Raw genomic sequence first — 15649 nt, forward strand, 5'->3', positions numbered from 1 at the left:
ACAGATACATGTTTAATACATTTTAGTAGTTCAAATGTCATATGGTTAAAACCACATGGAAATGGAGAGAGGAAAGGAAATCTAGACAATGTTATGGAGGCAGGAATAAAAAAGACTAAGTGATAAATGCAATATGGAAACCTAAGGAAGACAGAGTTCTTTTGCAAAAAATTTAATACATGGATGTTAAAAAAAAACCACAAACCTACTCTGGCTAGTGGTTTCAATGTCCTCCCCCTGGTCAAACCTCTTCCAGAACTGCTTGAAAATCAGTAAGCAAGCATTTATTAAGCACCTATGTGCTAACCATTACATCACATGCCTTAGAAAAACATGACTAATTCAATTAATTTCCTCTTCACAATCTTCTGGCTGCTACTTTCAGATGGAGTTGCTTTGGTGGCAGTGAAAAGCCCCAAAGGCAGGTAGAAATAGGGAGAATACAAAAATAAGGATACTTCCTGCATAACTGTCCCTGAAATATTGAGAATTCACTATATTAAAAAAAAAAAAAAAAAAAAAAAAAAAAAAAAAAAAGGACAATGGCAGTTTAGTGAGGAATTCATCGGAAAAATCCTCATATCTGGCTATTCTTTTAAAAAATAGAGATTTGAACTTTTGCAATTTCATCTGCTTTTAGCTATTTTTCAATTTTATCAACATGGATTCCCCCTTTATACTCCCAAAGTAGAAATAATTCAGGGGAAAGAAGAGCAGCAGGAACTGATGGACTTCCTGTAACTTAGCTCCTCTATTTAAGCCAATATTTTGAATAACACCACAAAGAGTGGGAAGGAAAAATGACAAAATATAAAAGAAAAATAGAGCTGGCTTTGTAAAAAGTGTCTTGATTTTTTTTGAGGCATCAAAAGTTCATTAAATTTTGGTTTGTCAAAGACAAACCACTTGGTCCCAACATGAAATATGAAAATTAAGTTGAGTAGTATTGAACTAGCATACAAAAGAGGCACATGGGAACATTCGGTGGACTAAGAAATAACTATCATCAATGCAACCACAGATATGACTGCTGTATTATACAAACGGGAAAAATGGCTGGTACTCAAAGGTACTGATGAGCACAAAGCTGGACAACTGACTTTTTTTTTTTTTAATATCCAAATTATTTTAATGATCAGTTCTACCTAATTAAACACCTTTGTTTTAAATAACTAATGAAAGTAGAAAATCAATTAATTGCTCTGTGTTCACCCAATTGTCCACATGAAATAAGCATGTGCCTATCAAACAAACACACAGACACACATACCCTCACAGACACATACCCTCAACTCACAGACACATGAACAAGGTAAAAACAAGTGCTAATAATCTAAAAGTACAGGCAATCACAGCTGCCATAATGGTAAACTTCAAACTAGGGCAGGAAAGGTTTTTTTGTGTGTTTTTTTTAAGATTTTAGTCTTAGAGAAGGGAGAGGTTGAGGAGGGAATACAAGAGGATGGTGTTGATGAGTTGTTTTTCCATGCAACATAGATACAACAATAGTTTTAAAAAAGGCCCTCTGGAGGAGCTGGCCTGATGGTGATGCACTAGACTGTACTGCCATGCAGGAGATCAAAGCTCAAGTCTCAATCTTGGTTTTTCATGCCCCAGACCAAAAACTATGTGAAATAACACTGGATGATACCCTTGGGATGCTGATTTTATTTTTGCCAAAAAATTAAGACTGGAAAGCAGTGCTCTGGGAACAAGATCCATTCCTTTCAGCAACTAGTGGAGTATGTCACAGAACCTGGTTCAAGGAAGAGGAAAGACTCAACATCTTGTAAGACAGAAGCAATTAACAGGAGAACAAGACAGGATTTAAAAGGTTGTGGGGACAAAGAAAAACAAAAACCAAACATCAAGAAAAAAATCACAAGGTTAAGCTGCAGGGCCTTAGTTAACACCCCAAATCTAGAGAAGGTTCTGACTATTGCATTTCCCATTTAGTGAAGATGCAAGAGTGCTAATCCCTCCAGAATGAAGGCCGCTATCCACATAGGTAAGCATATGACAGATGCTAGGTGGCAATGCAAGATGTAAGATACTTTGACTTGACTTTAAAAAATCTATTTCTCTTGACCCAGAAGTAGCAGAAATATTTTGTGACCCAAAAAACACTGCCTGTGAAATATGTTCCTGGGAATGCTATTCTTCAAAGTTAGAAGGAAACCATTGGTTTTTATGTTTCACAGGTGTCTTGGAGCAGCCACCAACTGGTACAGGGTGAATTTCACCTTTGACCAATTTTTTAAAAATTCAGCAAATTACAGGACAAGGGGTTTGATAAAGGTAACATTCTGGAAAGGTACAACTTCTACCTTAATCCCTACTGAACAATATGATTCCCCCAAAACTAGTTCTCAATTGGGCAATACAATATACATCTCCATAAATTTTAATTAATTAAATTATAGTTGTTTTGAATATAAAATTAACCATAGCAATCGTTTAAGGGTGGTGGTGGGTTCCCCCCCACCCTCAGATGCAAACCAGTGAATTTCCTTCTTTTCTTCTCTTCAGATAATGAATCCAGGCCATGGTGTCTGAGCACAAGTATATTCCATTCACATCGACTATCCTCCAAATTAGAGTTCATCATTCCTTTTCAATTACTCTGCAGAATTAAAGAGCAAACATGCAGTCAGTATTCAAGTACACTTTCATTCAGCAAGTTGATGCTTCTAAATAGCAACTCAAGAGTCTTTATTATATGCTACATGAGTTCAAGTACACTGATCACTCAGCAGCAACCTGAAACCTCCTTAGTTTCAAAAGAAGAACAATTAATAATATATACAATTTAAGAACCACTGAGTCATCAATCAAGATTTATGGAAAATTATTGCTGAAATTTTCTAAAGTATCAAATTCGAATCAGATTTTGACTTAATTAAGACTTATGTCCAGAAGAAATATGTGATTGTCATTGATCCCATTCATTAAACTTTCCCAAAAATATTGGCTAAAAAGACAGTAAATCAGAAAGCAAAAGATGAGATGTCATACTGAGGACTCAAAGTTCTCATACTTGTCTTCCAAAGTCTTAGTGTCTTTCTGAAACTGCAAGAAAATAATATGCAACAAGAAAAAAAAGCACGAAGGAAGAAAAGATAAGAAAAGATAGGTTCAGGTAATCAAGGGACTCCACACTACCATATTCCATAGAAACCAGTTCACTTTTAAATAGCTTTTTGTTTATTCCTAAATTACAACTAAGTAAAAATCAACAGAACCTTTACCATTCTTCTCCAAATAAATTAAGTGAAGCCTGTTTGTTAAAAAAAACCCCAATATAAATAATGAAATTTTTGTGATCCCTACTGTACAGAAATGAATCACTATTTTCAAAAGGCTTCCCCAACATATAACAGACTTCAGAAATTAGCTAAGTGTTGACAAATAGCATGGAGGAATTAATTGGACAAGGAGCCAAGCTCTCTTAATTCATTGTTGCCCTTTGTTTCTGGGATGGTAAAAAGGAAAAAAAAGTGATATTTATATAATACTTCAAAATTTGCAAAACACTTGATATGAATGACCTATTTGAGTCTCTTAAACAACCATGTGAGAAAAGTCCAAGACTTATTAGGATGTTCATTTTATATGTGAGGAAACTAAGGCAAAAAGGGGTAGTAAATATCAAAACAGTATTTCAAAAACCAGATCATCCTTAATCCAAGCTCATTCCTTTTTTTTTTTTTTTTTTTTAGGGCATAGCCTTCAAAGCAACATATGAAAGACTAATGATCTATAACACTGACAGAAGCTATTCATTCCATAATCTCATACTCTTTCATGCAGAACCAAGTTAACATTGTAAATATTTACCATGTAAATCTGTTAAAATATGGAAAGATCATAAACATATATGGGAAAAAATGAATCCATAAGCCATTAATATTTTAGAAAGAAAAAGCCAACAACAAGCTTATGAAAATTTAAATAATGAAAAGATATACTTGTAAACAGTCAATCAAAAAGTATTTATTAAGAGTTTATTTTCTGCTAAGCACCGTGTTAAGTGTTAGAAATACAAAGAAATGTAAAAATAGTTATGTTCTAACAGGAGAGACAGCATGTAAAGAACTAGATCCATACAAGGTATATATAGAGTGAATGGGTGATAATCATGGAAGAGAAAGCAGCTAGGAAAAACTTGGAAAAGTCTCCTGTAGAAGGAAGTATTCGAACTCAGATCTGAAGGAAGCCAAAAAAGCTAAGAGATGGAGATGAGAACAGGGGAATTTGGGGGAAGACAGGGAAGATCATAAAGATAAGAAGGAGCAAAGTTCAGAAGGGCTTTCCATGCCAAAGAGAGGACTTTACAGTTGAACCTGGAAATAATAAGAAGCCACTAGAGTTTGAGTAAGGAAGTGACATAGGAAGGCTTATGTTTTACAAAAAGATGGGGGAGGGAACTAAGTATCATTATATTGGGGTTTTTTTTTTTAATTCTTCAAAAAAATTTGAACAAAGTTCCTGCATGAAAGCATAGAGACATGTCCTCAAAGATGATACAAGGATAAAAGAGATTCTGTCAAGATAAAGATACACCTTAGATCAGAGATATCAAATACCCAGACTGCATACTTTGGAGTACATCCTGAATCACATTAAAATGTAATTGGAAGATATTTAACATTCTAAATACAATAAAATATGGATAATGTTAGTAATGTGGTTTATAAAGTCAGCATGGGCTATAAGAATACTTATGAATAGTTTAGTGTTTCTCGTTTCACTGTGAATCTAACACCAATTGTTCAGATCATTACTCTGTCTTATAAAACAAACAATATTTTTTGAAAATTTAGATGAAAGTTTTGTTGTTGCTGGTTATTTGTTTGTTTTGCAGGGAGTAGGGGATGATCTGGAACCATGACACCACAGAAAGAAAGGTTCACATCTTAAAAATTTTAGCATCTTTATGACATGACAGCATCCCTTTTTATCACAGCAATGTTACTAACATCAATGCAACAATATTGATTTTTTTAAAAAAATTCCTTGATTGAAACAAGTCTATAGTTGCAAATGAATTTTAGTACTCACCATCATTCATCATTCCTTTTGACTCTTTAAACGCTAAGAATTAGTAACAAGCCAAGCAAGCAGTTAGAAATTTGACACAATTAAGGCAAAATAAAATATATATATATATCATGCCAACTATTTAACTTCTATAAAACCTATTTAATTTTGAGGGTTATTTAAAAAAACAACTGAAAACCTATAACCAGATATGGTTGATTTTTTTGGATTCTACACTTACTCCCTCCTCCTCCTCCTCCTCCTCCTCTTCCTCCCTCTCCATCCCCCTTCCCAGTAGATTTATTCTAAAGAAAGCTCAGTTTGGAATATAAGCCCAAGGTCTAGGTTTAAGAAACTGCAAGGCTAGCAATACCCCATGATGGAATCTAAAATTTTGCCACTATATTCCAGAACTTGTAACGTTCACTCTGAACCACTGTGGCAACAAATAAGTGGAAACTTTTTCTTAAGAAAAAAAAGGTCAAGAAGAATCTCAGTTCTCCACAAAAGTTCTCTCTATACTATTGAGCCAGTCCAAGTTAGGAACTGTTTTTTATTTATTTTTTTTATTTAAAAAAAAAACAAAACCCAGTATAAACAAACTGATATGAACACCTACCATTAAGGGGTTCCTCTACAGCTTTCTGGAAAATATTTAAAATAAATTATATGAAAATTGTATTTGTTTTATGTTCTTTAATATTTAGGCTACTTAGAGCTAATATTTCATAATACTATGGAGTCTAACATCTAAGTATCCAAGAAAATAAAGGTTATAGCTAATACTGGTAACTCAGCTCATTAACATATAATAACTGAACTCTATTTACTATCAAGAGTTATTCTTTCTGGGAAAGAAGTGATTTATTATAAAAAAAAATTCAAGTCACAAAAAGCAGTAATCAATAGAACAAACATTATTTCTGCAAGAAATGGGAATGGATAGAATTCACCTTAAAAACCACACAAAATAAACCATGAAATGTAGAAGGAAAAAATTGTTAAGTTTTATGGGCCAATGGTAGGGTCATCACTAAATTATATACATGTTAAAAAGTTGACTGTTATAGATCATAGAATTAGAGCTAGAAAGTATTGTTGAAGTCATCTGGTCCAACCACTCATTTTACAGAAGACGAGACAGAGGCCCCAAAAGGCTGAGTAACACTAACTGCTGATTACAATACCTTTTGGGGATAAAGAGATGCACAAAAATGGATTCTGATAGCTTTTCAGACATATACCTTTTAACCAGTTTGTCAGATTAACAATGTGTGTTTAACCTATGAGCAGTTCTTAACTTGGATCATTTCTGGTGACATGAATATGGTCAACCTCTAATGAAGCTTTATGATGAGCTCAATGAAATAGTTGATTTCCTTATAATGTCTGGGGCTCAGCACTACTTGTGGAGGACTTAAATCAGTTTTCCTTTTATATTTCTCTGCCTAGATCACCTCTGTTCTCTTGAGAGTATTCTGAGAATATGTGATAAAATTTGATGATGGAAGGTCAGGAAAGAAAAAGTTAATGAAATGAAAGATATATCTAAATAATTCATAAAATATATTTTAAAAATTAGTCTTACAACCATCTTTTTATTTTTAAACACATTAAAACTAAGTGTTTTTTGAATGGCAGACCATCTGTCCTCATTTGTGTTTTGTTTTTTTTTTAAATCCCTTTGTGAATTTATGTATGGCTTGATTATTCTCTTTTTTCCTAAGGTTAAGTTACTTTAAGTTCTTTTGTTGTTGTTGTTATTCTGATAATTTAGATTCTCTTATTTTATGTCAATATTTGGATGTATGAATAACCATTTATATTGTCAGTTTTTTTGGCACATAATTAGGCAAAATATTTTCTAAGAATTTCCTTTGTTTCTTCTTTATTTGCTGTGATTTATTTTTTGATTTTTAAAAATTAAGTAAGCTAAAGGTTATTTTATTTTTTGGGGGAAAAAACACCTCATTTTATTTACCAATTCAATTGAGGTATTTTTGGTTTCCATTTCTTTGATGTTTGGAATTTCTATTTTGGTGGTTAGTTGTACTTTTTTGATTTGTTACTTTTAAATTTTTTTAATCCTCATTGCACATCAATCATTTGTCTTTTCAATTATATACAGAAAGTGTTCAGAGATAAGAATTTTCCCCTAAGGATTGTTCTGATCACCACCTTACCCCCATTTTTTTCACAGTCACATTGCTGCCATTTTCTTTAGTGAAATTAACTACTGTTTCTACAAGTTGATACTTGACCCATCAATTCTTGTGGAATAATTTAATCTTCAATTAATTTTTTATCTTTTCTTTGCAGACTCTTTATTGAATATCATTATTAATGTGCCATGATCAGTAAAGGATATATTTAATATATCTGCTTTTCCATACTTGTTTTTGAAGTTTTTAATACCAAAAAAACTTTTATAAAATTGCCATAAGACAGTTGAAAGATATTTCTTTCTATCCTCATTATGTCATGCCTCAAGATATATAACTTTTCCAATTACATATATATAAAATTCCATATATATAACTTATACAATTATATATAATATGATATATATGATATATATAATATATATTATATATGATATGTATACATAATATATATGTATATAATTCCATATATAACTTTTCCAATATTCTATTCAGTTCCTTGACTTCTTCCTTATTTATCTTTTTATTAGGTTTGTCTGAAAGAAGTACAGAAGTCTAACTGTCCTCAAGGTTTTGAATTTTGCAGGCTTCCAGTATCTTTGCTTCACTCCTTAACTAATCTTCAAAGTTTCTGTCTGAAGTCCAACAGATGAAGGCTATTGGTGTCCCTGACTTGTTCTTGCCTTTGTGTTCATAGAAGAAGGCTTCGACTTTTCCTGGAACATCCCTGTCCTGGGACTTATTATGGCCATAGGCTCACAATGTTCCTAACTAGCCTCTGGTTTGCACTCTTTTTTACCAGCATAATGTTCTGAGAAAAAAAATTGAAATTATCTTGGCCATGATGGGTTTTATAAATTGATCTTAGCTACTGTCATGAGTTTAGAGTTAACAGACAATATTTTTAAAAGCAAACTTCCTGGTTTGGGTAAGAGATAGCAATATGATTTTTAAAGGCTCATTCAATCCATTTCTTTGCTACTAAAATTACTAATACTAAGTTCAAGTATAGAATTATGGCTACTCATTAGATAATACAAAAACAGAAAACTGGGTAACATAAACTTCAATGGAATGATATCAGCTTTCTACCAACTTGGTAAAATTCTATATAGAGAATAAAAGGCTTAATATAGACCATTAGTGATTCCTGCATTCATCAGACTTGCAACTCCTTATCTTAATAGCAACTTACCCTAGACGGTGGTATAGTCTTCTGATTGGAAGCTGAAATCATTAAAATGTCAAAAAAAAAAAAAAAAAAAAAAAAAAAAAAAAAAAAAAAGATCAGAATTTCACAAAGAAACTTAAGATAAATGATACTTAATTTTATTAAGTTCAAACGAGAACAACTTGACAGCAAGTATCAGCTCAATACAACACAATTTATTAATATTATTTATTATTATTTTTACATCCTAGGTAGTTCATAGTCAATTGAGAATAAATTATTGTAATTTTTGTACTGCAGTTGTTTCATTTACATAGAAATGTTGCTGCCAAGTATATCTTAAGAAAAAATGTGTGTTTTTTTTTTTCATTTGTTTGTTTTTCCTTACAGTCAGTAATCTTTTATCCTCCTATATTTTGTACAACTCGCTTTTGTATAAAAGCCATGACAGCTCAGGAAAAGAATTAACAGAGTTTTGTCTCTGGGAGGAGTTATCATTTGCACAGTCCTATCTTGAAGGCAACAGTCAAGACTATCTTAAGGCCATAGAATCAGTCAGAGTCACTCATATTGGGGAAATCTATCGACTTACCTGGAAAGTAAGAATTTTGTATAAAAGGAGAAGTAACCTGAAGAACTTTTTTTTTTTTATTCTTGACAAATAAGAATTACAGACATTTATGAGACATTTATAATTCTGTAAAACTTTATGCTGACAGACAGCATGTCTTCAGTCAACTCCTATTCTTGCAGGGTCCCTTCTCAACATGCACATAATGCAATTTACACAAGAAATGAAGATTCAATCTGAAATTTTTGCTGGGGATACAAAATTTAACCTTAAGCCACTAAGCTGTATTTCTTAGCAGGGTTATGTTTTAGTGTAAGCACAACACCTACTTTTCCCTTCAAAATAACATTTAAAGACAGTATTTTGGTTTGTGATCTCATCTCCTAGGTATCTGATTCATAATATTTTTAAAGAGTTGTCTGAAAGGCAATCTTGCATGTATACATTGAGGAAACACATTTATAAACAATGGTAAACACAGGAAAATGAAATTTATATGGTACAACCATATCTGTTGATCTGATCAGATCTTTGACCCAACAAATCTAAGTACATAAAAGCCAGATGTTACCAGATGTTTTATTTCTACCTTAATTCCATTTAATAGGGTTATTGTACAAAAAAAGTACTTTGTAAATCTCTGGGCCCTATGTAAATGAACATAATTATTAATCTTTCTTAACAGACTGTTACTCCTTATATAGGGGCTTATGACAGATAAAAAGTGCAGTGTCAAGATTTTTTGAATAATAAGTTAAACTCTTACCCATATGAATAGTGTTATTTCCAATGTATCTCTGTACAGTAACCTTAGAATATCTTTCTGACTCTTAACATACTTTATAATTTACTTCCTAGTTTCAAAATATTCATGAAAAATTTTGCTTGGCTCAGCCAATGTCCTCTCTTTCCTTCACAGTCCAGAAGTAAATCTGATTATAATGTGGCTTGTATCAATCTAGATTTGTGTACATAAGAATGCAATTGAGCATTAATGTATTGAACAGTAAAAATAGCTTTTTTTTTTTTTAAAGTAGGGAGACTTTCCAAGTGATATATGGAAACCCTTTAAAAAGAAGCAAGCCTTACTTCAATGATTCTAGTTAGCTGCCTTAAATCTTCTTTCTTATTCGATTCCATTAAGTTTTTATTCTTATCTCCTGTCTCCTTTTGTGAATATCAAAACACCTCCCATTAAAAAAAAAATCCACATTCAGTTAAAAAAAAACAAACCAAACCAAAACAATAACAACAACAAAAACCCTCCAGAAAATGAATCCTAAAATTCTAAAATAATATTACAATTAAGGCTACAAATGTAAATATCAATAAAGAAAAATGCACAATTTAAAATTCTTATAACAACTCACCATGTAGGAGACAGTTCAGAGTTTGAAAACTAAGTGGTTTAATGCTTAGTAAATAATATTGGAACAAAGCCATTCTAAAGTAAAACATGGGTAATGGTGAGGACTGATGGAAACATTTAATTTTTACTTCCATATCAGTATATTCAAATTTGCAACCTTAATGTGACATTATGTATGTGAACAATTAAGATACATAAGTTTTGAGTATATAGCACCACCACCTAAATAGAAACTCCCCTGTACCTTTTTTCTTCTTGCACATCAATTGACCGGAGGAGTGCCTCTCAACTCTGGCATCAAACAAGTTTGTTTGAAAAGTTAATTTAAAATATTCTCAATAATATGTAAGACTACATTCTTAGCACATATTATAAGAAATCCAAAATTGTGTGAAGTTAAAAATAATAATAATTCTAAGTACCTGTCAGAAATTTGTTATCAGGAGAACATAAGCTCCTTGAGGGCAGGAACTGTTTTGTTACAGTGTTTTCTTGCTTTTGTGATAACAGTGCCTTGTACATGATAATGTGTAAAAAAAAAAACCAAACCAAACCAAAACAAAACAAAAACTATGCTTATTTCCAAAGTTGAAAGTTTGTAATTGCCCAGACGCCACATTCTGGATTACAGTATTCCCAGTATGGGCAAAGAAAAAAGAAGAAGAAAAAAACCACGGGGAGAAAGTTACTAAGGTAACAATTACTAAAAAATGTCAGGTTAGAACTATAGAATACAAAATTAAAGTACTAAGCCAAAAAAAACCAAAAAGTTCTCCTCACTAATGGAAACATTTCTACGCTCAGGTTACAATTGTCCTATAAACCAGATATGAAATTCAGTAGCAGCCTGCAAAACTACTCAGAACAAGAATAAAATATGATTGAGAAGTTTAACCCAACATAGATAATGCTAATCTGTAGTTTTCTATAGTCTATATGTCAATATATGTTCAACATATGTCAAAATGTTACTGTAGGGCTTTGTTTATTTTAGGTTATGAAACTGTTCGAGTGCATCTGCTAAACCAGCAGTGTCACTTTTAAGTTCCAAGAACTATATACATGATGATTACTCTCCATTCACACAAAATAGATTCATAAAAACAGAGTAAGCATCAACCCTTTGTATATGTCTAAAACAACCAAAAAAGTTGAGATTGCCTTGGGATTATCAGCTATAATTTTTCAGATATGAGAAAGGTAAGTTTAAAAAAGATTTGATTGTGAAAATGCTCACTGAAATTACAAATCAAATGAATTAGAGTAAGACTAGTTATAAGAGTTTCTTTTAAATAGTGAGAGGTGTGTGTGTGTGTGTGTGTGTGTGTGTGTGTGTGTGTGTGTGTGTGTGTGTATTTGCAAATCATACAGGTGAAAACCCAGAATGGATAACATAACTTAGTACACTTCATTTGGAGCTGCCAATTCAGACAGGAAATGATAAGGTATCACTTAAAAACTGATCTGGTTTAGAAAAAAATTCACTTATACAACTTAAAAGAAATCTATCTATTGAAGTAAATCCCAGTATAGTAAGAACTCATCAATTTTAATTCCACTAATGAAATTTAAATTAACCTAGACAATTGGTTTTGGGTTGTTGTTCTTAGTTTTGTTTTTGTTTTTTAAATCTGTTTTCACTTAAGGAAAAGATGCTGTTTAAGCAAATAACTAGTGTGAACCATAATTTTTTGGAGGGGAAAGGGAGGAGGAGCAGGCAGAGGGGAAGGTATATTAAATTCATCTAAAAGAACAAATTCTTTCCAAACCTTTTTGAAAAGTTGTTCCATAGGGAGCAAATTTTTCTCAGTACTTTGTTAAGGGTATAACAAGAGAAATGAAAAATGTAAGAAGGCTGTGTTATAGTTTAATATAAGGAAAACCTTCTTAACAACTAGAACCATGCAAAAAATGAAATCAGATTCTGATGCCAGGCATCTTCACAGCAGAGACTACATGGTCAATTGTTGAGGATCTTGTAAAGGAAAAGCTTATTTTGGGTGAAAGTTGGTATGCCTAGAACATAGCAAGACTTAGTAAATGTTATCTCTGATGTGCTGTTCTATCCATTTTATCACTTGGAAATGTCCATTTATAAGTTAAAAATCATTTGCAGAAATTAGGTTTTCTACAAATTGATAGATAGGATTAGGCTTAAATGCCAACTTCATGCTTTGAAATTCACTGCTTTTTAATGTGAATGGTAATAATTTTGTTGTTGGTATTTTTTAAAAGTTTTTAAAGTTATCTATTATTCTCTGCCTGATTTGCAAATGGTTAGGATTCTGCAAGTATATTTTAACATACACAAATTAATACTCTGCTTCAAAATTATTCATTAAAACATTTATTGACCCACCTCTAATTTGAATTTAACTAAGTGGACTCTTCTTTAAAAGGAGAATCTGATATAAGCTTCCTATTAATTCCAACTCTCTCCTCTCTCCAAATGGTTTGAAATAACTGAAATTAGTTGTTGTAAAAAGAACTTCCCTCTCCCCCCCAATTATTATTCTCTACAAATCCTTATTTTTAAATTCAAAGCTTTTTGTAATCCTTTCTGTACCTAAAATGAATAAATCAGGCAAAAATTTTAAATTCCATAATCCAAATTTTCAGAATAAAGTGACAGAAAATAAAGTGTTACTTACCCACAAATTTCATGTAAACTAGACCAAGCAATTCTGCAAGGGCAACGATACCCAAGCCTGAAATCATGAGAGGGCCCTGCATAGGAGAACACTCTGCCAAAAATAAATATTACTTTATGTTAAAAGCTTACATGAAACAATTTCATTTCATATAGAAATATAATAACAGTAGTAGCTAGGTAGTACAGTAAATAGAGTGCTGAACTTGAGGTCAAGAGACTTGAATTTGTGCATGTGAATAAGTCATTTACATTCTCTTGTCTTCAGTTTCCCTAGATATAAAAATGGAGAATAATAGGACATACTTTGAAGAATTGTGGTGAGGATCAAATGAAATGATATAGGTAAAATACTTTGCAAGCCATAGAATAATATATAAATGTTTTTGTTATTATGATTGTTGTTATTATTATTATTAGCAGAATTAACAGTTCACTCTATGACTATTTCTGTTATCCAGAAAAAAGAAAGACTTATTTGATCTCATTTAGAGGGGAAATGCTTTTTAAAAATGCCACAAAAGCTTTGATAAAATGACAATTTTATCTTTATTTTTATAACTTTAAGAAAGTTATACACCCTGAATAATGTCATGCTAGATAAGCCCCTAGATTTCTGTAGTCAGTTGTTTCACAAAATCAGTTGCAATGATTAAATCTGTTCCTTTAGACAGAAGCTCAATATCAAATGTTCTTAATTCCTCTATGTGTAACAATCAAGTTTTTCAAGGCAACTTCATTCTTGTCCTTAATTTAATAAAATCCATTAGTAGGATGTTCAGTAGAATTCAATATATCAAGATCTTAGCATAAAGCAAAGACTCAGATAACTGTGCTAGAAAACATTATTATTCATTATTTGTGTACCATCTTCCTCTATATAAATAAGCACTTGCTTATTCTTGATATAGAGATGAGACAGACAGATATGTATAAAAAATGGGGTTAGGCAGGTAGTTATTGCTTGATAAGGCAAGGGTGAAGAATTGTTTGAGGTTTATTGTAAGTACTTTTGATTTGTGAAGAAATTTCCAAAAAGATCTTTTCTCCATATATATGGCATGTCCATCAACTACGAGGAAGATAGTCTTAAAGACACCAAAATGGCTCCAGCAGAACCAGGCTAACTAACCCTGAAAAAGCTGAGTAGAGCCTGAGTTGGAATATTTAAAAGTTATTAGAGAATATCTGTTTTTCTGTTTTTGGGAAAAACAAACAAACAAACAAACAAACAAACAGATACCATTCCTCTAGAACTCTAACCAAATTAGATTCCACTGAAAAAATACTACTGAGATAGTGGGTGATTTTGAAAATTAAGAATTTGAATTATAGTAAAATCTAATGAATTAGGTTTAGGGAAAGTGAATGAATATGCAATTATTGGTAATTTTTATCAGAAGTATCATAAAAGTCTAAGATTCTGAGAGATGATTAAAGTTGAGAAGATCAAGAAAGAACTGGATACTAAAAACAGATAATCACAAAGTAAATAATCATAGGGCTTTATAATCCCTAAATATTTCACTGTTATAACAGAAGACCAATGGAAGTTATGTGTTTGAACTTCTCATCCTAGAGCTACATACAAATCTCTGGGTCTTTAAGTCTTCAAAATGGATAGTCTTTTTTTTTTTTTTAAGTGTTGTTGAATTAATTCTCAGAAAACTATTAGAGGCATCTAAAATCAATAGTTCAAACTAGAAACAAGTGAACTTACAGATTACCTGTTAACAAATTTACTGTCAAAATTTAAGAGGACAATGCCATTTTTATATATCTATGATTATCAGCCTCTAAGTCCTAAAAGGGCAGGAATTATTATATAAAAACTTATGTTATACCCAGGACCCAGCACAATGTTCTGTTTAGAGAAGTCTCTATTGGAATAAAGGAACTGAGTAATATATTTTGTTTTGTCTATTTGCTTTGGTCTGCCTTTTCATTCAAGAAGGAAAATTCCTAGAGAATAAGGGGCACTTGAATTTTTATAAGCTGAATGATATGCCTAGCTAACTATGATTGCTTAAGTGCTAAATAATAAGAATACTGCTAAATGTTATATAGACTTTAAGAGGTAAAAAAAAAAAATTGTGCATGATGAATTTGTAATACTTGTAAACATCCTCGGAATGGTATAAAAATGTGAGACAACACTGTTATAATAATCTTAGCTCCTTTGATGAAATGATGAGAAAGCATAAGAGGGAAAAATACCTTGACCATATAACAAATGTCTCATTACACTAAGAAGACATCATTTCTATTTGGCTTCAACAAAAACCATTTCCTTTTCTTTCAAGCAATCCTCCCCCAAACTGGATACTAACTACAGTTTTGCTTCTAACCAATGATCATATAAGTCATCTATAAAAAACATTTTCATAACAATCAAGAAAGAATTTGTTCTTGTTGGGTGGAAATGAGTTTGTTTTTTTTTTAAAGAATCCCAGTTGTAAAGAAGATCCAACTCACTTCCAGTTGATCAATGATGGACAGAGGTAGCTGCACCCAGAGAAGAAACACTGGGAGGGGAATGAAAATTGTTAGCACTAATATCTGTCTGCCCAGGTTGCATGTACCTTCGGATTCTAATGTTTATTGTGCAACAAGAAAGTGATATTCGCACACATGTATTGTATCTAGACTATATTGTAACACATGTAGAATGTATGGTATTGCCTGT

The 15649-nt window shown here is 31.8% G+C and overlaps 1 protein-coding gene across 5 annotated transcripts in view; it reads right to left on the reverse strand.

The window, feature by feature from the left end:
• Positions 1-1100: 1100 nt before the first annotated feature.
• The window catches only part of CD47 (CD47 molecule), a 74752-nt gene continuing 60203 nt past the window's right edge, over positions 1101-15649 (reverse strand). Inside the window, exons 7-11 of one of the 5 annotated variants that reach the window (XM_074301113.1) lie at positions 12965-13057; positions 8398-8429; positions 5660-5684; positions 5062-5094; positions 1101-2623 (exon numbers count right to left, since the gene is read on the reverse strand). In XM_074301113.1, coding sequence (XP_074157214.1) covers positions 2619-2623; positions 5062-5094; positions 5660-5684; positions 8398-8429; positions 12965-13057 — 188 coding nt within the window. In that variant the 3' untranslated portion in view covers positions 1101-2618. Of the gene's footprint in view, positions 2624-5061; positions 5095-5659; positions 5685-8397; positions 8430-10557; positions 10605-12964; positions 13058-15649 lie in introns of those variants that run through there. The other 4 variants (XR_012488064.1, XR_012488063.1, XM_074301114.1 and 1 more) reach the window with 4 other exon arrangements.

This window comes from Sminthopsis crassicaudata, chromosome 3 (assembly GCF_048593235.1).
Source record: "Sminthopsis crassicaudata isolate SCR6 chromosome 3, ASM4859323v1, whole genome shotgun sequence".
In the NCBI taxonomy this organism is placed as follows: Eukaryota; Metazoa; Chordata; class Mammalia; order Dasyuromorphia; family Dasyuridae; genus Sminthopsis; species Sminthopsis crassicaudata.